Source organism: Ricinus communis, chromosome 9 (assembly GCF_019578655.1).
Source record: "Ricinus communis isolate WT05 ecotype wild-type chromosome 9, ASM1957865v1, whole genome shotgun sequence".
NCBI lineage: Eukaryota > Viridiplantae > Streptophyta > Magnoliopsida > Malpighiales > Euphorbiaceae > Ricinus > Ricinus communis.
In genome coordinates, this window is record NC_063264.1 from 25684856 (window position 1) to 25709343 (window position 24488).

Sequence of the window (24488 nt, forward strand, 5' to 3'; positions counted from 1 at the left end):
TATTTATATTGCATTTTCTAGTCATAAAAGTTTTTGATTCCCTTTTCTAATTTTAAATTTTTTTGTCACTAGACTTTTTATTTGTAAAATTTCCTATACAATATGATTCAATTAACTTTGATATATGCATTAATTTTATATAATTATTTGTAATTAAAATAATAATATAGATATAAAACAAGTAAATAAATAATTGGTTAGTATTAAATGCAAGGACTTGAGAAAATCAAATCAAAGATGTCTTATTGGTGACTAACGATGTAAGATGACAAAGATAGAGTGACAGAGTGAGCTGTCAATACTATTTACATTTTGTATGATTTGAAAATGTTAGGCTAAATATATGCTTTTATTTTCTTAATATCAAATATTTTTAATTTTATCTAACATACATATTAACTTAAATAAAAATACATATAAAAAAGTATTAAAATAATAAAAATTATATTTAATATATATTAAATTATATTAAATATTAGAAAGTTAAACTAACTAAATAATTAAAGTTTAGGAGTTTAGATATATATTTGACATTATTTATATCCAAATGCTTGTAGACTTTTTTGTTGATCTAATGAATAAAGTTAATGTACTTTAATCAATAATATAATAGATTTATATAAAAATTGATTATATATTTAATTGAACTAAAACTTTAATAAAAGCTTATTATTTTTCTTGCTTGAGGCTAAAATTTATATCATCACTAATTCATTAATGTAAATCTGGAGAAATAATAAGCTTTTATTAAAGTATATATCATTTAACTATAGAAGCTTAAACTAAACCAATCTCATCTAATTTTAATTTTTAATAGTAAATTAAGTCGAATTATGTAATTTAATAACAATTATGTGAATTGGAGTCAATAATTAAAAAGAAAGCATTAAATTTTAAATTTCACCCATATAATTTCTTTTTTACAATACTAAAATGAAAACCATAAAAAAGAAATCAGTAATGTGAACGACAATAATGTTAGCCAAAGAAAAGGAAATAAAATGTGAGCTTGAGCATGAAACTCTATGTGTTAGTTTCCCATGTAATCAATAAAGTCAATATTATGATAAATTCATCATTTTCCTCAATATAGCTGGTGATTCATGTCGGTGCCAATTGTGTGCATGTGTTTCCTCCTTGGCCGAATGTATAAGCTGACACCTCAAGTTGTTTAAAGAACCCATCTTACTCCTCTACTTTATCTAAAATTTATTAGCCACGTCAACTCTATTATTTGATAATTTTTGAACTTTTTATGAGTCAACTTAGCAAAAACAAGGGTAAAATCGAGTGGACTTACTTAAAAATACTCTGATCCAAATTACTACGTGGCAAAGTGCATTAAATCAATCGTTGTTAGGCACAAAATTTATTGTCCAACGTGCATAATCAAGGCTATTATTACTATCTAACTTTTGCTCCTCCGTTACATAAGTCTAATGACGAGATCAAGATAAATCCAGAAGAGTGAGCTTTGAAGTAGTGAAGGAAAGAGGCTCTGAAAGATACCGAAGGACGCCGATAAGCTCTAGAATAGACTGATGTGACTTTAAAACCCTAAAATCGGGACCGAAGACCTCAAAACCCTGAAATAAAGATCTAGAACCTTGTAAATCTTGAAACAGAACCTCATAACCTTACAAACCCTAAATCAGAGCCTAAAACCCTAGAAGGTCACCTTGAAACCAAGTGGGCTGAGCCCAAGCTAAGTCCATGTTGAATAAAGCTAAGCCCACATGGACTAGGCAAACATCCTATGTGAGTTAAGCCTTTAAGAGGCAATCTATATAGAAATTTAAATATAATGTTAGTAATAATATATAAAATATAAATAGATGCTAGAATTAAAACTCAAAATAAATAACAATTACCAAGATTATAAAGATAGTAATATACAAATATATAGACAACAAAGTAATAAAATTGGATACTGATGTAAGAAAAAAAGTACGTTAATAATTTAAGAATCTCTGAATTTAGAGATAGACACCAAAGCATAAATTTTGACACACCAGCATAACGAGATCAAAACACCAGCGAAGAGAAATTAGCACATCATAAATTCGAGGCTTATGTATCACACAATCTCCTTAAAACAGATTCGCCCCTCACTATTGGTATTTGAAGATGATATGACGTTTATTTCCTAAGATACAACGGATCAACACAGTTGACGAACACCACAACAATTGTACGAACGAACTTGAAGTATGTTTGAGCGGGCTTTATCATACTTGAAAACAAAGAAGAGAAGATAGGAGGATTTATTTTTCACACCTTGAAGGAAATGGATGATATACGTAGGAAATTGCCTAATATATAAAAATGACCTTTGACATATCTTGAGACCTTTGATTATCATGATTAATTATAATTAATCCATGACCTTTAGAATACAATGATTGACCTCTGGCATATAATGATTAATTTATCGTAATCTATGACCTTTGATATATCATATATGACCTTTGGTATATCATATAACTTTTTCATGTCAACATTTAGTGAGTATTAATTTATCATTCACCCATAATTCATTTTGAATAGGCCCTTCTCAAAATGAGTCATCATATGTCCCACAAATATTTTCAATTTTTCAATACGTGTCTCGATCATTTCCTCTTCCTAAAATCTAAAAATCGACCCTTTACCCTTAAATAAATCCAACAATCAAAACTATACACAAAAACCCTTCAAAATCCTAATACCTTCATATAAAATCATCTTTTTCCACTTTTCAAAAATCCTAGCCCCATATCTCACACCCTCTTGTAGAGACAAGAACCCTAGCAACTTAAAAACTCTAGAAACTTTTCTTCCAAAAATTACAAACATTCAAGACATAAAAAATCTTCTTCCATTTATACACTATTTTGCCTCCTAAAACCTTCATTATTCATCCATATTACACCCATACATATATATTACCTGTAAGAACCACAACTTGCAAGTTATTGTAGCAACAAGAAACCTACTTCTCCCTCACAAGTTTCTCTCTTTATTTACCTTGATTACATAAATATCACTTCCCTTACGTACACATTTAGAAACCAAGTTATTGTCCAAAACCACCAAACCCTTATTGTTTTCTCACGGTTCTTTGTTTTACAGGTGCATTTTGTTCATTCCAAGAGCCTTTGGAGTTACATTTAGGGTCTAACAAGCTAGCAAAAACTTCCTACTCTTCAGATCTACTCTTTTACCTCTTTTATCGAAGGTATTACCCTAAGGGCTAAAACACCGGATGAAACCTACTTTGGGATATATATTTAACTTTGTTTTATCATATTTCACGTTTACATATATGTTAAAAGATTGTGTTTTTTAAGAAAAGCCATCAAATCATATGCTTGAAGCTTCTGTGGGCTTACCCTACGCGGGCTAAGGCTTACTCTAGGCAAGGTAAGCCTGTAAAAGCTTCAAGCTTCTATTTTTATGGTGTTGTTAGTAGATTAGAGTTTTTAATGCATTTTTATGTCATGTTTACTGGTTAATGTGTATGATTAGTTATTACCTAGTAGGTTTTAAGGTTAGCTTGATATTATTTAACATGTACTTAGGTTGTTTTAGGGCTAATACATGCTTTAATAGTTGAATATGTTTAGTTACATTTTAAATGTATGATTAGTGAAATAATTAGGATTTAATAGGTTAGCTTTTTTTGGTTACATGTTAGGTTTTAGGTTAATATGCTTAAAGTTTTGCATCTTTAGAAGTTGAAGCAGTCATTTTGGTAAGATAAGTTCTTAATATGTGATTTTCATGCTAAGAAGGTTTAGGATGTGGTTGTAGTATCATTAGGGTTGATTAAATTATCTTATTTTCTATTTTAGCTTCTATAATAAGTTGGTTTTAGGTCTTGCTTGATGAGTTTCCATTTTTGGTAAGCCTCAGGTGATTTGTGTGTTTAATTTGTTTAATCACATTTTATTTATATTAATTATTTTATGAGTGTTAGGCTAATTTTATTCCTTTATAGTACAGGTGGATCCACTTATGCTTGACCTAATCCTCTAATGAGGATCACCCTTAGTTTAGATTAAATGTTTATTTAATAATTGCTTGTGTTTATGTGTTTATGTTTATATTATTTAAGGTGCTAGCTAATTCTCTTTTTATAATTACTTATCCGGTTTGTAACTCGTTAATTTCTCTCTTTCGTTTCTTTATATTAAATTTGATGATTATTTGGTATACTTAGATTTCACATCATATATTAAAAGTAAACCGGATTAGATTAATTGATCACTATGCCTATTAAAATGAATCAACTCACATGTAAGTTCCCGCCTTCCATACTTTACTCACCTAATTAACCTAAGATAAAAATAAACTCAGAACCCACATGCTAAATCAAATTAGTTCTTACTTAGTCATACTCATATGTCAGATAAAACTTAACGTACCAAGGTACCTCCACTTAGGATTAGTAGCACCAATATGCCTTTCATTTAGGTAGATGCATATTAGCTTAGTATCTCCTTTCCCTCACCTATGCATGTTTAAATAAAGAAAATAAAATGTCATCATAATAAAATGGATAGTAACAAAGCTAGGTTAGTATGATTAGGGAAGCTAAAAGCCTCAGAGTCTAATGGAGACCGGACTTTATGTCTGGGCATGTTGGGGTGCCTAATCCCTTCCCATCATATACCTAATTTTTCGAACATAAATCCTTGATTCGATGAGGGGGAAAATTAGGCTCTCTGCTAGGAGTCCAAGCCACTATCCTTCGCCTCTCTATTTGTCCCTATTATCTTACCCAGGTGGCGACTCCCAGTCTTCTATGATAATTCACGATCATCGCAGTACGTGATCCCTTGAAACCTCCTTCTAGGAGGCTCACTTTCAAATAGAGCCTAGTACGGATGAGACAACCTTTGACACGGTGATGTAGCCATAATCACTTGGGGTAGGCTCTAAAAAAGATGCGCTCATAATGGCGACTCCACTAAGGACATAATGAGAAGTTAATTCTGATTGACTCTGAGGCTTTTCATTTTCCTGGTTATATTGATATAGTTTTACATTATGTGTATTAGAGTTAAGACGACCCTATTTTCCATGGTGGCATTAGTATGTGAAATATCCCAATTCCACTTGAATAGAAGATGACGCATAGTAGTGATGACCACCATACTTACGCACGTATTAAGAGGCAAAAGGCTTGTCTTGTTAAGTAGCGATGAAACTTGGCCTAGCTATATAAAAGGGATAAGCCTCCCCTAGTATAAAAAGATTTCTTCTTGCTAAGAGAAACTAAGCTTGTTTATTCCAGCCAAAGCTCATACAGTGAAGTAGATCCTTCCCCTAGGTTATCAAATGACATATGATTGTATGCTTGCCTAGAATAATCTTGTGAATCTTTTTCATTATCTTCCTAAATTACTCAAAGACCATCATCTGTCATGATTAGCATGACGGTGCAATAACCACACTAATGGTAAAGGGTAACACAAGTCCATTATGACAATAATGATTACTATTCCCTTATTAGTATTTGAAACTTAGATCTAGGCTACCCATAGTCAGAAATTCCTCCTTATAAGGAATACTTGAGAAACTTGACTAGGGAATGTCGAATGGATATTTAGACTTCCTTACAACATATGATTCAAAATGTCAAAAGAAAGAATCTTCGATTATAGGTCAACCTACGTCTAAGTTTTATTCGCTAAAGAGAATCGAGCCTTACTTATCCCATGATTCATGATCAAGTTAAACCAAAACACTTAGGAAAGAAGACTTTGCCACCACTCGTTTTTGGAAAGGAGTGTTGCATGAAAGTGTGATATCATTAATGATTTGTTTGTTTACACCTACTTGAGCACTCATGTTTAGATATGGTTAAATCATGGATGAAATTTATGGTTGCTAACTCTTCTCTTTGATGGACGTTGCATATGCATTCATGTCGTACATGCACTTAACCCCTTGATTACATCCATTTCTCTTTTTGGCATGAGCAGATGCTAATGGATTTTAAGACCCTGATGGAATTTGTGAGACTTTGGGACGAGGTCAGCATCCTCAAATTGCAAGTTTAAGCTCTGTTCCGCACCACTAGGCACATGTCCAATGAACTAGATGAGGTCACATACCTCTTTGAGAAAGAGCGCTAAGAGTAAGTGGCCACTACTCTAAGAGCCTTAGAAGGGAAGGCTAAGAAGAAGGAGAAGAAAGTTTGCCGAGAGGATGAGTTGAAATCTAAAATGAAGTCAAGTGCCTCAAGCAAGAAAAAAAGGTACACCCGACCTCTCATGTCATATTCCAACATTTTGGTGGATCTTTAAGATTGAGGATTGCTGCCCACTAGGCCAATTTCAATTCAAAAGGTGCCCGCTTGTGGTGATTGTAACAAGAAGGATATCCAATACTTGCTTAATAAGAAGATCATATTAAGGACTAGCTCTTCGGGAGGGAGTCTTCAGAGTATGATTGAGGGTAGCTATTTTATGACTTTTTGACATGGGGTAGTACTCAGTAGTCTTTTTTTTTTTAAAGAATTCTAGCAGACTTATGTGTTCATAATGAAGGAAGGCATTTCTTTTGGGAATGAATGGAATGATCTATGTTTTATGCTTCAGAATAATTGTTGGTTATTTTCATATATCCTTTTCTCATAGGACTTCGGTTATTTATTCGCTCAAGAAGAGAGTATACATGCGTACACGTATACTCATGCATACATGCACGCATCTTACGTTATCACGCATTGTTTTTAACCCTTGTTTTCTCAAAGGTCACAATTGCTTAGGTAAGAATAAGAGGAAGACTAATCAGACAGGAAAACATAGAAATGGAGGATTATCCTGAAACATCTCAGGTTGTAAAGCTAGAGGCAGTAAAAAATGACATGGCTAATGTCAAGACTCAAACGGAGAGTCTAATGACCATGATGAGGCAAGATGCCAAAGCATTCCAAGCATGAACTATACAACATCAAGCGACCGCGACTGCCCCAATCACATCTGTAGTACCAACCAATAACGGGACCACTGATAAGGTGGATGGTGCAGGAATAGCACCGAGGAATCATGTAGTGTTGGACTTTGGACAAACCCTACAAAAAGACAAGAATATTGGTAATCCGTATGAATTCACCGAAGTAGATGAGGAAATTCAGGTTAAACAAACAATTATTCTAGGGGTTTTTATCTCTGAGGATTCGAAGGTCAACGAAATGGAGAAGCAGATTCAGAAGCTTTAGAGGATGCTAAGGGTAAAAGGTTGGGAGGTAATAGATGATATAGAAGAGTCGGTAGAGGTAAGAAATAAGGCAAAGAAGATAAATCTATCATATTTATCAAAGTTCGATGGCATAGATGATCCCCATGCCTTCATTAATTCTTATAGGATGGCCATATCAACTTGCTAAAACCTCACCAAGGAACAGATTGTTAAGTTCTTTGGATTATACTTTGAAGGACATGCCAATCGTTGGTATTGGTAATTAGACGAGAAGGTCTACCATGACTAAAAAGATTTATAGGTCAGTACGAGTATAATATAGAGATAGAAGTCACTACTCGTGATTTGGAGATGATAAATCATATACTGAATGAGAGTGTCTAATTTTATGTTGAGCTTAAGGGCCAAGGCAACAAGGATGGTCACCAGGCCCTCTGAGCAGGATCAGTTACGGTATATGACCCAAGGTACACATGCCTGTATTAAGGAGAAGTTAACTCCAATCCTGCGTCAAAATTTCGAGGATTTTAAAGAGTATGCTTTAAACATAGAGGAGTTAGAGCAAAAGAAGGGAAGCTTCAAGAGAAATACTACGGATAACTCGAGGACTAAGGAGGTAAATGTGTCCTATTGGGGTAAACCTTATAGCTCCACCACAGAGATACTCTCGATTTCCAATACCTCCCTTACAGGTCATGACCAAGTTACAACATTTTGCTGAATGAAGCTCCCCAACCAAGACCTAGGGTCGCTCAGATGGGAGATACAATGCTATTGCATTTTGCCATTATCACCGGATGGCAAGGCATAATATTGATTATTACAAAAGTCTAAGGAATGAGATACAAAATCTAATCGACAAATGCAAGATCACAGACCCAGAAGCTAAGCGCCCTAATCCTCTGCCAAACATACTTAGCAGCTGCCTCCCTAAATTGAAAAACATTAGCAAAAATCATATCAAGTCTCCATAATGGGAATTTACAGTCATGACCATGATAAACATACCTATGCTCTTTTCTTCTAAATATGTCAACACCTTCCTCCCCTTCCTCTAAATCACTTGCATTGTTCGCTTGATCATCACCAACATGAAATTTGTCATCACCACTTATTTTACCTTTATATCTATATGAGTTTCTCTTCCAGTTTTCTTATTCCTTATCAGCCTTTACTTCACTTAAAGGTATTTCTACATGCACATCCTTTTCTTGTCTATTTTTTCTTCTCTTATACTCCTTAGCAGCCTCTCTAACAGTTAACAGCTCTTCATTTAGATCACCACCCACCACATTATTATTACCTTCATCACTATCTCCTTCTCCAATATCTTCATCATTCTTACTATCAAATTCATCTTCGCTTTCACTCTCTATCTCATCTTCTCCATTATCTATACTTGTTTGACATGCTCTTGCACTTTCTTTTCTATTAGAAGCAGTCTCTCCCAACATTGATATTTATACTAGGTAGATTTTCATCTATCACATTTGCCCTAGCACTTGTCCCACTACCATTATTACTATTATTTATTCGGCTAATTCCAATAAGTACTACCTTACCACCCACTTGGTTCACATGGCTACTTTTAATTAAGCTAGCATCCACTTGTTCATTATATATATATAAACACACCTACACATCCATATAATCATTGTGTTTCGGGCCTTCTGCTAAATTTAAAATAGCTTCATCAACATCCAAAATTATAAATTCTTCAATATTCTCAGCCTTATACTATACTATTGCTATTATTATGTATCCTAATTTTCTATTATACCAGCCAAACTCATATATTGACAATCTTTTAATGTTAGCTTAGTTTCTTATAAGCCCGAAGCTTTAGACTGCAGCTGACACTGCCACCATTTGGTCGAGTTTCATTGTTGTTCGAGATCATTTCTTCTTTAATATCACTACCTCTTGATGTTGCTCACCATCATCACCATTTGGCTCTCATTTAACATCTTTTGGTGGTCTTCTTAGACCAAACTGAAACCCACTTAGTTCGGTTCAAACTGAACCCGAGTCTTCTTAGCTTGATTCCTAATTCAAGTGGTGATCTTCTTTTCTCTATGGAGTCTTTGATCTTGGTATTGAAAAGTATATCCTCCTAAAATTAGATAAGCCATTCCAAACATAGCATAAAAGGAAATTCAAGATAGGTGTATGTTTTACCCATAAAAATAATTTTGATATATAATATTTACCAGGCAATATGAATTTATTGTATATTGATGATTAAAATATAGACCAAATTTTTACGAAATTACCTAAAATATCCAATTTTTATGTCTTTCAAAAATTAAAGAAAATTGGTTTACAAGATTCCCATTATTGGTTTTTTACTTTAAGATCAAATTAAAACTTTTTTTATTGGTACCCCAAGTTTAACCCATCTTTTCTCACACTTCCTCATCACTCCTAAAATATTTCTCCACTTACTCAACCACTCATAACACCTTTACTTCTGCAGTTATAATGCCATAATGTCAAGTTAATCTACTTGCAATATTTCACATGCTGATTGAATAAGATTTTTGCTCCATAGTTCTTTATTGAACTGCTTTGGATATTTGAGTCGGTTAAGTAATAGGTATTAGTTAACATGGATTTGGTATTTGGAAATATGTCAAATTTAATGGGATTTGGACATAAAATATGAATTTAATCCTGTTTTCAGTTTGGTTATGGTTTTTCAGGGTTTCAGAATATTACTTACCCCTACCTCCCATTGTTTCATATAAACTTCAATCTAGAAATAGAGAACTGTCTTTGCACCCAAACTCCAAGAACGAGGGAATTGATGACAAGATTACACATATATTTACATAATAAAGAGAAGCTGCAATGGCAGCTAAAACAACACCCTTTTATACTAGCCAAAATCTCCAGAGATGGAGGAGATCGCCGAGGAGAGAGGACCGGTTGAAGGGTGTTTTTAGCAATGGCAGAAGATGACTAGACTACATGTATGTCATCTAAAACCAAAAGCAGAGATACATAGTCAAATCTCAGCGAAGCTATTGCCTTCTTATTAATCTGCAGTTTCAGGAATTGGAAATAATTTGACATGAATTGATAAGCAAAAAACAATACATTCAATTGAGAGAAGAAGATTATACATATGCATGCCTTCATAAAAGAAGCTGAAATAAAGGATTGAGAGATCTTGCCTTCCCAATCGTGATAGCTCAGGCTCTGCTAACAGCATATCTTGCAGCAGTCTCACATTTGTCTGGCTTTCCTCGCTACGTCATAGCAAAGGCAACAATAGATTTAGGCACGATATATGAACCAGAGTCCTCTCTATGTACAAGATTATCAAGTCAAGATTCACTCTATTTTCTCTACCGAGAAACCACAAATCCGTTTCAAATGCAAACCGTTTTATCAATTCTCAAAAATATCTTATTCTGTCTGCAAAATTGCTAGCAAATAACCACAGCAATGGTTAAGGTTAAACATTTGCACTGTTACAGCTCTTTTGCATTTTTTATCCACATGAGATCTAATCATGTAGCATTTTGTACACTTTAATGCTCTCCTCACATCTGCTCACCTGTTTTCAACTTCATTCTTTATCTAGAAATCATCATTCAAAACCTTAAAATCTAATGACACTATGGATTGTAAAACTTTGTTTGCCATGTCGAATCATGAAAATTGGTACTCAAACTTCTTCTTTGCTACATTGTTTGTTTCTATGCATAACTTTTGAACTTTTTTATCATCTGACTTGGTTTTAGTTTCCATTAACATGTTATCACTATACAAAATTTATTTTAATAGAAAATTGGCAATATTAAGGTTTTAATGGTTCTTCAGCTATTGGGGACTTTATGATCATTACCACTCCAAGATCCATTTCAGCTATCAGTTGTCATGCTTTTAACTCTTGATCTAGTCCTTTACACCCAAACAAAATCCTTTCCTCTCAGAAAAACCCAAAAGATTCTTCTCAGTAGCCCATACACATTCTCTATGGTGATACAAGAATAATGGAGAAAATAGTCTCTAATATAAAATCAAATTGTCTCTAATATAAAATCAAATTGATACAGAAATACATTTTTGTCATTTTTAAATGGTGTTCAATAAACTGATGAAGAAAAGGAAAAAAATTTGTCCATCAAAATTTTAAAATCAACTCATAAGGTCAAGACTTCTGCAACTATAGATATTACCATGTTTTCTGAAACAGAAACAATAGCACTCCTATATATTGCCGGATATCTTCCAAGTTTCAAGTGAGTTGAACCAGAATGCTAATCATAGTTTAGCCAAAGAGACCATTTTATTGATCTTTAGAAAGGTAAGAATAAAAGAACAGTTTGTTTATGGGTATCTGATAGAAGGATTTGTCATTAGACAGCAGGGCATTAGTTATATAGGCCATAAAGCGTCCAATATGGTTAATAGCTTTCAAATGGATTACAACATTAAGAAAAGATCAAACTTGAGACTATCAGGACTTAAATCTAGGAGGGAGGCAGGAAAATAGAAAGTAACAAAATATTTCTTGCTACACCCACTGTAATGTTGCCTTCAAGAAAAGAGAGAACTGTTTCACTGATTTTAATCTTTTGTTAAAAGACAATCAGGATCCCATGTTTGCTGCTAAGAACTATCCAAAGGTTAAAAAATTTGAATCAAGAGTTGAACATATATTATCACTGCCTCTAGTTATAGAATTTTATGCAGCCCAAAACACTCAGAAGATCCATTTAATAAACTCTTTAAAAAAAAAAAAGAAGAGGAAAAATAATGACACACCTGTAGATATAATCAAGGCATAGCAACCTGTGGTGAACAGTGTAATCGTTGCCAACATAAGTCACGATTAAGCTACCTGCATCTGGGTGGGGCCAACTCCTTGAAGTAGGAAACCGCAGTATAAATGTTCCAGGTTCTTGAAGTCCCCTGGGACCTTGAAGTGATAATTCTGCCTCTTCCTTTGTAATAAATCCTTCTATCCACCTAGGTGACGTTGAACTCCACATTGTATTTATACATTTTCTTGATAGTGTAAAAGCAATAGGGTATAACCAACACCACATCTTTTCAAAATTTTCTTGGGCAACGTACTCCCGGCATCCAGCAATTCTCCTCAGAAGCTCAAAGTCCTATAACAATATATGGCATGGCAGATAGGCCATGGCACCCATCAAAATTCTTAAAGACAAATAGCGTGCAAATCAAGTTAAAGCTACCAGTAAAGGTTAGCCATTAAAAGATCATATATTTAAAGGACAATTAAGAGGAAATATGAAAATTGGCTATATTTGTATCAGTTTCCCATATTCCACAGTGATTTGCTTAAAAATGTGATAACTTAATCTTAGCATCCAGTATACAGAAAAGTGTTCTCAATGCCAAAAATTGAGGACCCTAAGCCAACTATCAGTAAAAACTCACAGAGTTCCCACTTCCTAAAAGGCCCTGTTATGGTGCATCCTCTAAACTAACCAAAATATAGTGAGTCTTTTCTTCATAAAATACCCTAACAAACCAACAGTTCTTCCTAAACTGACCCTACTACTGTTCAGGATGCATCAACAAATAAAAAAACCAACTCTCATTATATTTCTACTGAACGAGGCAAAACAATAATTAGCCATTTGGGTAACACAATTTAAAGCTGTCCACTAATGTTTCCTCTTATTTTTAAAATTGTCCATTGTTGAAATGCATTTCCAAGTGGCTTACCAAGTTAAAAAAATAAGTATAAACACAGAAGACAAAATCATCTTCCAAATTGCCTTCAACATATATGGATTCTACCATCTCTGTGGCCTCCAAGGAAATATAAAAATGATTCACCTAAAAATTAATTATTCTAGATACATTCCATCTATCCTTAACTACCGGGACACTATAAGGCACCTTTCTATCTTCAACAAGATATAACTGCAAGGTATACAGAAAGACTACGAAAAGTAGACTGTAATCATGTCGAGCAATACTTGATTACATTCCGCTGAAAATTCCTGAAGCAAAAGGCCACAAAAAAGCCAAGAAACCGCCTTAACTTAAAACAGAGTTAAATAACTAAAATTTATTGTTAATTATTCAAGCATCCTCAGCATGCAAATGCTTTATATTACCACCCTAAGAAATGGAAATTTAACTTTGCTCGTTTGAGAAAACTATGCACGCTCCAGATCGGGTGGGGAATCCCCACAAAACCCTATGATAGCCTTATTCCACCATGAAAGACAAATCTTTTCCAAAAATAAATCTTATAGTGGAATTAGGATTTTAATTTCCAATTATCAGTCCACTACCAAATAGTTTGGCTAATGACAATATATCTCATGAAATGATATACTCCATACTGTCCCCAGGAAAACTATTCTATTTGTTCCTTCCTTTGACCTCCAAGTGTAAAAGGAGGATATGCAAACTGATAAAGGAGAGCAACAGCTCGAAACTACTTTTCTTAATAAGGGCAAGTCTACCACCTTCACAAGATAGCTTTTCTTGCATCCAACTACTGATTCAGATACTTTGACTATAAGATCTCAAACATTCTGAACTTAAGTTTCAAGAACCGCCTACAGAAAATATAGTGACCTCACATACACCTAGGTTCTAGAGAAAAGATCCTAGCAATGCTAATCCACAACCATGTTCATTTTATTCATTGTACAAATTCATAACAAGTGACTTGTTTCACTTCATAGTCATTTTCCATATCAAAAGAGGACGGGAAAGAATCATGTGAGTCATTACAACTTTGGCTCAAAAATACTTGTTTGTTTGTACTACTATCATCATTTACAACATTTGTAAGTTTTCTGAAGCATGGAATTCACATGATGAACCCCAAAGTTCAGGGGGAAGATGAATTATCCTCAATAATGGCATGTTCGTAAATCTTATAACACCAATCAGGCTATGCATGCATTACTAAGTAAAATAGTCATCAAAGAAATATGTCTCATCCGTAATGCTAGCAGTGCACCCTTGGAAATGTTTTACAATGAGTAGCATTGATTCCAGGTCACAAGTATGTTTCTTTAGCTCATAAGCAGCACCTGTTTGAGTGTGTTCCAATAAATAAGTGAAGTAGATGATGAATAAAAGAAACCTGTTCTATGAGAGATCTATTGCAGCAAGCAATCTTCATGAATTGCTCGTCAATCTCAAAAATGACATTCTCCCAATGAACAGCTTGGTGGCTTTGTGCAATTGAGTTCCAAACTTTAGTTCCTTCCTCTATCAATCTTTTCCCAATCATTATTTGACGCCTGGAGGAGAAAAGTTATTATCTTTACCAAAGCAAAAGGTATTTAAAGTATTTATAAGCATCACAACCAGAAGTTTATTGGCAGGCTAGAGAATTTAAACGCCTGGTTCATCCAATATTTAGAAGACAATGCAGAGACATGGAACCAAAAGAACTTACTTCCCTATGTTAATTTAGCACAAGCGAGCACCTTTGCAATTGCATATATGACCAGCTCCTTCTATATGTATGTACGTATGCACGTATGTATTTATGTATATACACATATACATAGACATACACATATGTGACACTCTAAGTGAACCTATATTCCTACTTCTAACCTTGCATAGCACAGACAACTAATACACACACACCGACTTCTATGTATATATATATATATATATAGTTCCAAGTTTGTGTTACCATCATAATGTTTGATGTGAAATATATGATTGTAAGCTAAGAATTTATATACTTATATCTTCCATCTCAACATCCTTAAATTCTGCATGCTATTTCTTAGCGCCCTTTGGATTATGTCACCGAAACTGTTCTTCTGAAAAGCTTAATGCTTGTGAAAGGTAATATTGTGGCTGCCTCTCCTCGTGCAGAATAAAAATATCTTTCAAAAGAATATTTCTTTCATAAAGAATGGTCTTCTACAAGATTTTCATTGATACATACTTTAAAAAGAATATTTGGCTGAGAATTTGACAATGTATTATTGACATATTTAATCTTAATTGAAAATTCTACTAATGTTGCCTGTAAAAAAATTAAAAGTCATATTTAATCATTTTTTACAATGATTTAGTACATCAAAAAAATGATCTTCTTTCTCGAATGGGTTTCAATATATTTATTTTACAAGTCAAATAGTATACCGAAAAAAAAGGAGGAAGATTAATCGAAATAGAGGTACATCATATAGTAATGAATTGATTATCTAATAAATAATTTATGGAACATAAGAGAAAATTTCACACATGACTGCTGAATGTTAATGCGCGACACATGAAAAGTAAAAGTAAAATATTAACAAACTTTATTGATAGAGATGGCAAAGGCTGACTGATCTTAGAAATCCGATCCGACCTTTTTGAAACTCGATCCACCCGATCTCAAAATATTATTAAAAGTTATTAATTTAAATCCGTAATGACCTAACATCGACATCGACATCGATCTTGGACACGAACCAATTGAGACTGAAGACCCAAATTGGAGCGACTGGAGACCCAATAAACCTGAGACTGAAATAGTCGAAGACTGAAATAAACCAAACCTAAAACAATTTGAATCCAAGCCCCACCGTACCCGAGTATATAACACAAATCCAATTCAACATCTGAAATTATCCAAAATATAATTGTCTATTAAAACAACATAACATTTCCATAACATTTAATTATCATATATTTTAGCATAAACTTTTAGTATTAATTTTATTTTATCAATTAACATCTTGAGGAAATTCTTTGTCGTAATTAAACTACAAACCTTCAACCTTTTAAAAATATTGATTTCTGAAAATTTAATCACTAAATAAAAAATTAGCTTGAATATATAATGTATCAAATAAAAAAGAAATTATTAGAAAATAATTATACAAAAAAAGTTAAAGTTGAAAAATGAATTCTTTACATTTGTTATATTGCAATTTAGTTTGATTGCTACCATGAACTAATCCAAGAAAAAAAAAAAAGAATAAAGGCCAAAAAGAAGTAAAAATTCCTCATGTTTATGTCATTTAAACTGTAGCTCATATTTGTAGTTAGTACCTCTCAAAGAAGCAACAATTATAAGTTACAACAATAAAGCAAATGATGTTTTATATATGTAAAAAACTCCATTACGAATAAAAAGAAAATCCAACACATATATATTTAAGTTTCATGTGATTGTATAAGAATCAAGTGATCCATTACCACTTTCTAAATCATACAACCATAAACCATCAAGTATCACTTCTACACCATCATTCTCTTTATTGTCCCACTAGGCGTTAATTAGCAAGTGTAATGACTCTTATATACCGCATGGTTTTATTTGATGAATTTTCATAAACAGATTAATTAGAGGTAAACTGGATTTATGTTGATAAATAAGTATGTTCATTATTTTACTAGACTCTTTAAGTATATAAATTATTCATATTACCCATTAATTTATAAATTAATTAACAATCATTAATCAATAAAATAACTAACTAATGTATTGTTTAATTAATAGATTTCTGTGGACTTAATGCTACTAATTTATAGAGTTTTACAGTATAAAGTTTCTGAGATCAAAAACTAAACACTAGGTCCTGACTCAACTAGATACCGAAATGACCCAAGATCGAGATGAGCAGAAAATGACCTGAACCTGAAGTAACCAGACCTGCAATAATCCGAAACCTAAGATGATCATATCCAAACCAACTTGACCTACCCGTTAGCATCTCCAATTATTTATTAAATTGGATAAATGTTATAGTACTCAAATAAATAATTTTTCTTCTCATTAATTAGTATATAATACATGATTGCAGTTATGAGACACGATCGCGCGCGCGCGCACACACGTATATGTGTGTGTGTGTGTGTGTGTGTGTGTGTGTGTGTGTGTGTGTAGCTATTTTATATTTTGCTATTTACTTAGGAGCCATGACATCTCAAAATATGATCAAACCCATTACGAGCAAAGCCATTATAGATTACCTGTGATGGGAACACCCTGAGTACAGAGACACCTCATGTGCAAATCTAAAAAGATCTTCTTCAGAGGCGGAGGTTGCAACCTCCTTCAGCAGAAGAGCCTTGTCAGTCAGGCCCCCTAAGCAGTATTTAAAGATAGTCACATCTGAAATTGAATATCCAATACTTGACATAACCTTGAGATCTGAACCTCTTTCCTCAGTGCTCTCTGAATCAGAGGGCAATTTTTCCGCCTCTTCAAGGTTCTCTGGTCTTCCATCCAACTTTGTCCCAACTGCATTCTCAGCCTAAATTGAAAATAATTATGCAGTCCGCCTTACATGAAAGCAATAATACTAAGGAATCACAGTAAGAGAAAACAAAAATATTAATGGAAGTTTCCAGATAAACATTCAACTATAATTAAGTCTAATCTTAAACTAACTAGGATCGGCTAATGGGTCAATTCTCTCCATTCCACCTGATTTTATGCAAAGTTTCTGAATAAATGAGAAGAAGATAAAGCTGCTAAGCTATGGAGAAGCACATTAAACAAAAAGTATTTACTAATCTTCCATGTCCTAGATGACGTAATAATCTAGTTTCCTTCTTTGACTTAAAAGAAACAGTATCATGACTAAATATTGATGTTCGGCCTGTCAACAACAAACAGCCAAGCACTGACCATAAACTCAGGTGTCAAATTATTCAACTGTAATTACGCAGCAATGAAGAGGTCAGAGAAAGGAGTCAAATAGTCAAGTAAAATCATGTAGCGTCAGGGGGAACGTAGTCAGAGAGAAAGAAAGAGGATTAGGCTGCTCTATAGAAAGGAAAATTTAGGAAAAAATACACAAAAAAATAAAACATTCTCAGGAAAAAAAAAAATCAAAACTAGATGACATGTCTATTTGGTTGAGTTTTGTAAAACAGATCTACTTTGAAGAGCATATGCATATATATAATATTGGATCATATAATAAAGATGCTTGATCAACTGTTCACTGTTGTAAACACATATGGGCAACTGAAAAGGATCCTCTGTCACAACTCGCAAGGCATAACAGGGTATCACATAGTATACCTGAAAAAGGGAAAACTCAAAAGAGGATTGCTGAATCCATAAACGAGCATATGCAATTGAAAAAGAGAATTCATTGAGCAATTGCAAATACCATAACCAAGAAGTATTCATCGGAGTGTTTTTCTATATCTGTTAATAACTATTTAATGAAATGAAGAAAAGAAAAAGAAAAAAAATAGTTAAATAGTTTGTCGCAGGTAAGATCTGCACTGGCAGTCATTGTATCATGATCTTTTCAAGGGCAAAAAAAAAGATGGTACAACAAAAAACAGCTCTAGGGTGGTTCACAGAAAACTGGTACAAATAAGCACAATAGCAGGGCGGGGTCCACAGCCTTCAGTACTCAAGCACACAAAAACCTGACTTGACTGTTTTAATTGTAATGCAATTCAACTAAGTTATCACCTCAAACATAACAAAGTTTTTGTTACAATATCAATAGCCCACATTGCTCGTATGGGGATTTGATGTGGGTAGATTTGGGCTCTCCCCCCTCAATGGCAGATATTGGGTGTGGTTCTCCCAAGATTTGTATCAGTTTACCATTTTGTTAGGACATCCAAGAGTTCCAGTTCTGAACTCTAAATTCCACATTGCAAAAGCATCCACTCAGAGCATGAAGTTTAAGTACAGTTGGATTGCAAATACTGCCGTTAAAAGCGGAATATTTGTTTTATCAAGAAGGCGGGAACCAGCATAATAATTGAAAATATTTTCTATAAAAAAATAATAATAAAACAAGATATGGTGGATCTAAAGTATAGTGTGCAAACAAGGAGATTATGTTCATATGGAAATTATATTCCGGAAAGAAAAGAAAAGGTCCTTGGAGGATACATGATGAAACCTACAAAATCTGCTGTGTTTATGCAATGTTAGCAAGGTAATCACCCTAACATATGAAGGCTGGCATCCATCTATCCATGCCAACATACCTCCGAGTAGCTGGCATGGATATTAATCAAGTACATGGTCAGTTTATCAATAATGTTACTAATCAAAATGGTGAAAACAATGATAACGATAATGGTAATAGAACCTGATATCGTACCTGATTACCATGTGAAGCATGAGAGTTGCATTCCTCCTCCGGTTTTTCCAGTACAGATGTAATTTGCTGCTCCAATTTAATACGCTTTGAAGCTGGAGTAGGTTTTATTTCATGGACAGAATTGTGTGGAAATTCCACAGATTCATTATCTAATCCAAATGATTGAAATTCATTGAGCGAACAACCACCAGAGGTTGATCTTTTCCATGTGAGAGAGGATGATCGAGGATTACGACTCCTAGAGATGCAACGAATTGGATGAGAAAATGCATCAAGGAACTGATGCCCCCTAAATTCTGGCATTTCAAATTTAATGCGGAATAGCCTATTATCGCACTTGGACGAGAGCTGAAATTAAGAATGGAAGGAAAGTCACTATAAAATAATGAAGTACAGGCAAGACAAAAGTCAAAATTTCTAAATTGGAACAAATTTATTCCATATGCAGCAAAGAAAATCAAAAGCAAATCCCAAAAGGCTCTTTGTTATTGTATAAACGAGCACATTAAATGCCCCATTCATAGGAATAAAAAATACATAAAATGCTCCGGTCAAGAATCTAAGCTTTTAATAAAATCTTCTCCAAGAGCACAAACTCTTCGAGTCAAAACAGAGTTTGAAAGGAACAAGTTACTGCACAAAGAAAGAATATACTAACTTAAACTAGATTATGCCAATGTTTCCAATAAACATCTATAATACCAAGATAGGAAATCATCCCAATATTAAAAAGACAAGTCAAAACCAAGGAACCAACTCATTACTACTCAAGCAATAGGGTGATGATAACATCATCTAAACAGAAAAATTATGCCTCAATTGGGTGCTTGTCAAAGCATAAAAAATTCCTAAGAACTATTTGAAAAATATGCCATCGTGTGAATAGATTTGTAGGTTGTCTAAGGTATAGAATTTTCAGTTTTTTGCATGTTTGCATATAAAATTACAGGAATGCTGGAATGGCCAGAAACACCTGCCATGGAAGGTGGATAACATCATCATGATTGGATCTACTACCAGTACATAGTCAACTCATCCAAATTAGATTCTAATTGACAACATAATGAGATTGTTAATACTAAAAAAGAATCCGTGCCATCAAAATGGCAGCTCTCATTATTATCTAAGGACATACTTTCCAGAAACAGAAAATGAAGACAGGAGGTTAGTTGTAGGGGAATAAAACAAGCAGAAGTTACTGACAAGTTCAACTCCTAATAGATAGTAACTAGAAGCTGCTTTACGTGTTCAATACCACCTGAGAAATTTTGAGCTTAAAGGATGCACGCCCATGTACTAATTTACTTGGTCTATTAACAGAAGCAAATTCAATGCCATCATAGCTTATCAAAAGAGGAGCTTCATCCTCGGATGTCTTCTCCACAGGTAGACCATTGTCCGCATATAAAAGTGAAGCAACAACCTGTGAAAGCAAGTAATATAAAAATGTAACTACCAAAAAAGTGTGAAATCTAATAAATGAAACAAGTGAATTGCTCCATGGTAAAACCAGGGATGCATACCTCAATATCCTTGTCTATAGCCTGGCTGATTGCATTTGATAAAACAACATCTAAAGAAAAAATCCTGCGACAAGATGCCTGGGTGAACAGACAAGAATGTCATTATAATACTTAAAATGTATACCCATGTCCATCATGTGAGAAGCCATTTTAGTGCAGTAGCATAAACATTAAAGACGAGGATGTAAGGAAGGCTAGCAAGAAAATTAAAGGCTTGAATCCTTTCAGACAGCAGCCTTCTGTGGATCAAGCCATTTTTTCTGTCTCTATCTTCTGCTACCTTTCATTAGTCAACAAATTGTGTTGGTATTGCTGCCTATCTTGACCAGAAAAATTTGGTACATGACCCATACGAAAAGCTATATTCTCATAGTTCTCTTTCTCATCTTTCTAATTTTTAACCAAACAAAGAGACAACACAAGCTTTATAAATTCACCCTGATATTCTCCCCACTTGCCAAATGGAATTATAAATAATTTCCCTCTCTATCAGTAAACATTGATTACAAATACATTAGTGCATTACATCCATAGAGTAATCCTTCTGCAATCATTAACCAGTAGAAATAGGAACTAAGCATATTTTCCAAAGTAACATACTTTAGAATAATAATGTTACAGTGTCTTCTATTGCTGAGCAGCCTTATTTGTTATTGTGGCAATTACATCTATGATGTGAAAATAAGAGAGAAATGGCCAAATTAATACTACTGATTACCAAATTAATAGTACTGACATACTCCATTTGGAGTGTTTAATATTTGCCCACCTATCGCTCATCCCAAAAAATCTTTGGTCACTATATGCAACTCTGGTTAAGATTAAGCAAACACCACGAACCAACAATTTGGTTCAGGCTATCTCTACTAAATTAGACGCTAATATGCACTATACCAAACCTAAATAAAATTATAGAACTTTACCTTTCAAAGTGTAAAAGTTAATCCCTTGACATGATTCTAAAAAACAAAATTAAAAACTCTAATGACTGACCTTGCCACCAACAATATTCCAAATGCCATCATTGCCTTCTTCAATCTCAGAGGTAGATGAGTGATCAATAGATAATTGTAATGGTATATCCTGGCATTGAATCTATGAAGTTAGATTAATATACAGCCAAATAAAAACAATAATGGAGATTCAAGAATCAAGAAATAAAACTACTATATACCTTAATATAATGATCACTGATAGAAAAATGCAAAGGCAACACTTCGGCATTGTAGACATAACCCTGCAAACCATGATCTCCAGCAGCACCAACCAATGTTATCTTCCTAGAGCCATCTGAAAGGGAATCTTTGTTTAATGAAGAAGAGAGAGGCAGCTCCCTTACAATTTCCCCATTAATATGCAGCCGCAAGACATCAGTTAAAACCTGAATAAATGAGACAATTACTCAGCATTCAATAATCTTGAAAGAGAGTACAACATTATAAACAAAAGGCCACGATAAGAAAGTTAAAAGTTATGACAAATTTAGCCAGGATAATGGAGGAGCAACCTCCTTTTTAACAAACTTCTGGAACTACCAATTGCAAGACTTCCAAAACAAACCTCACATCCAACATGGATCCATATTTCCATTGGAATCTCATTCCCCATGACTACATGTTGAGCTTCTGTCAATGAGGCATAATTACAAGGATCAGGAGCTTCCTTTTGTAAGAGAGACAATGGTAAGAGCATCATTATCTTCTTTTCATTTAGAGCAAGAAAAGGAGAACTACTGGTGATATCTGAGTAAACCTGCAAAGCACAGACCATTTAGTGCAGCTATTGATGTTGAAGGAAGGAAAAGAAATAGAACAAAATGAAAAGAAACATGCACATTGCATCATGACATTTGCATCAAAGGTTATTGGTGGTGAAATAGATAATAATCACCCATCTATTGAAGATCCACATAAAAAAAGCATACTGAGATAGATGTTGATAATTCCTTAGTTTTCCAACCAATAAACAAGACGATATTCTCTTAATCCAATATTCATTCATCAATAGCTTATAATTCAGCATTAAACAAGGAATACATGGGTCAGCTTTAACAAGAAGTGGGTTCAGGGAAAAAGTGATTACATTTAGGGACAAATGACTATTAAAAATGTCATAATAATAATATACTTGGAAATTCAGTTACAAGTATTCTTGCCAATGGATCATTGAATAACACGTAAAAAACATATTCAAAGTCCTTTCACCAGTAAACACTAAAAAGTTTTGCCATTTTCCATGACTTAGACCATACAAAAACACCCAAGCAACAAGCTTTTCTGACATTTGAGTAACATAGACCCATCTTTATCAAAATAATGCATTGCAAATCAAAACAAAGAGTCCCTGCAATTAGTAACAATTAAGCCCAGGAGCTGAACTAAACTTGGAAATTGCAATTGGTTATTATATTACAGACATACATTTGTATCCCCGTATATAAGTGAGACAAAGTTAGTTTATTGATACAACAATTGAAAGATAAAAAAGATAACAACTTTACCACAGATTTATTAGCAAAATCGCTCCAAGTGAAACGAAAACGAAAAAATATATTCTGGTTGAATTAGCAAAAACAGAATGACCAAAAAAGAATAACAAGGGCAAGGAGTATTAGAGACCTGATTAATAATTGAAGCGGGAAATGCAGTGTTGGAGTGAATGAGATAAACCCAGAAACAGAAAGAGAGAGTTCCTCCTTGTAATTCAATTTCCATTCTAAAATCTTTAAGCAAAATGTAATCTTTAGTGTTGATCACATTATCATCACCCATAACTGTTATTATTAGTGGCTTCTTGATCACAAGCACTGCAATACCTTTAGAACCCCCCCTCTCACCAAAATCTCCTCTCTCTTTCAAAGAGACAAACCCATTAAACTAAAAGCAGCAGACAGACACACTTCTTTCGTTCGCAAGTGACGTGACGGCTGTTTGTTATGTGAGCTAACGGTTGGTTCTGTCGTGTGTTCGGTTTTTAGGGAGGTAGCAATCAGGTACTTCGCAAGAAAGTTTAGGAAGTTAGAGCGTGGTGAGTAGGTTCTACGAAAAAACAAGTCAAATAAAGTGTGGTTGATCACTATTGACGTGGAAGAAAATGATTGGATGTTTATGTCTACAGGTCGTAGCCCAGCACAACAGACTATTTTTCCATGGATAAACGAGTCAAATACTCCGAACTCGTAGCTTCTGCCAAAAAAATTCAAATTTCAACTACAATTTCTATTTAATGGCTAAATATAAATCTAAATTTTTTTAATGGCTAAATATAAATCTAAATTTTTTAAAAAAAAAATTCAATGTATTTATTATATTTTTATGTAAATTATTTGGAAAAAATAAAATTCGAGCAAAATTTAACTTTGAATATTAAAAATAAAACTTTTAAATTTTATATATTAAAAAAGTTTTTTTTATTTTATTATGAAAACTAAAACTAATAATTGTTGTCTCTATTTCACTATTATTATCAATTTTACTAAAAAATCATCAGCATTGTTGCCATCAATTTTAAGTGAAATTTGGATCTATTTTAAACAAAAATTATAGAGTAAATTATTTTATTAGTACTAAATTTTTATCATTTATATCCAATCGGTACTAATTCTTTAATTTGTTTCCTTTTCGTCCCACACATACTATTCTTTTCTCAATTGATTGTATTTGATGGAGACTTGTCTAAAGATGAATCTCCATGCAATTTAAGGACTCGTTAATACTTGACAATT

The 24488-nt window shown here is 33.5% G+C and overlaps 1 protein-coding gene across 2 annotated transcripts; it reads right to left on the reverse strand.

Annotated features, from left to right (window-relative positions):
* Nucleotides 1-9846: 9846 nt before the first annotated feature.
* On the reverse strand, nt 9847-23683 carry LOC8258709 (SH2 domain-containing protein A). 2 transcript variants are annotated; one of them, XM_015724940.3, is made up of 12 exons: nt 23383-23683; nt 22325-22516; nt 21939-22145; nt 21758-21859; nt 20765-20842; nt 20500-20664; nt 19242-19589; nt 17131-17414; nt 14285-14444; nt 11968-12317; nt 10368-10442; nt 9847-10233 (listed from the first exon to the last, which is right to left on the reverse strand). In XM_015724940.3, exons 1-12 carry the CDS (start codon nt 23533-23535, stop codon nt 10215-10217), a joined length of 2133 nt encoding a protein of 710 aa, XP_015580426.2. In that variant the 5' UTR covers nt 23536-23683; the 3' UTR covers nt 9847-10214. The 2 variants fall into 2 exon arrangements, with proteins under 2 accessions (XP_015580426.2, XP_015580427.2); XM_015724941.3 differs by having other exon boundaries at nt 21758-21847; nt 23383-23682.
* Nucleotides 23684-24488: the final 805 nt, after the last annotated feature.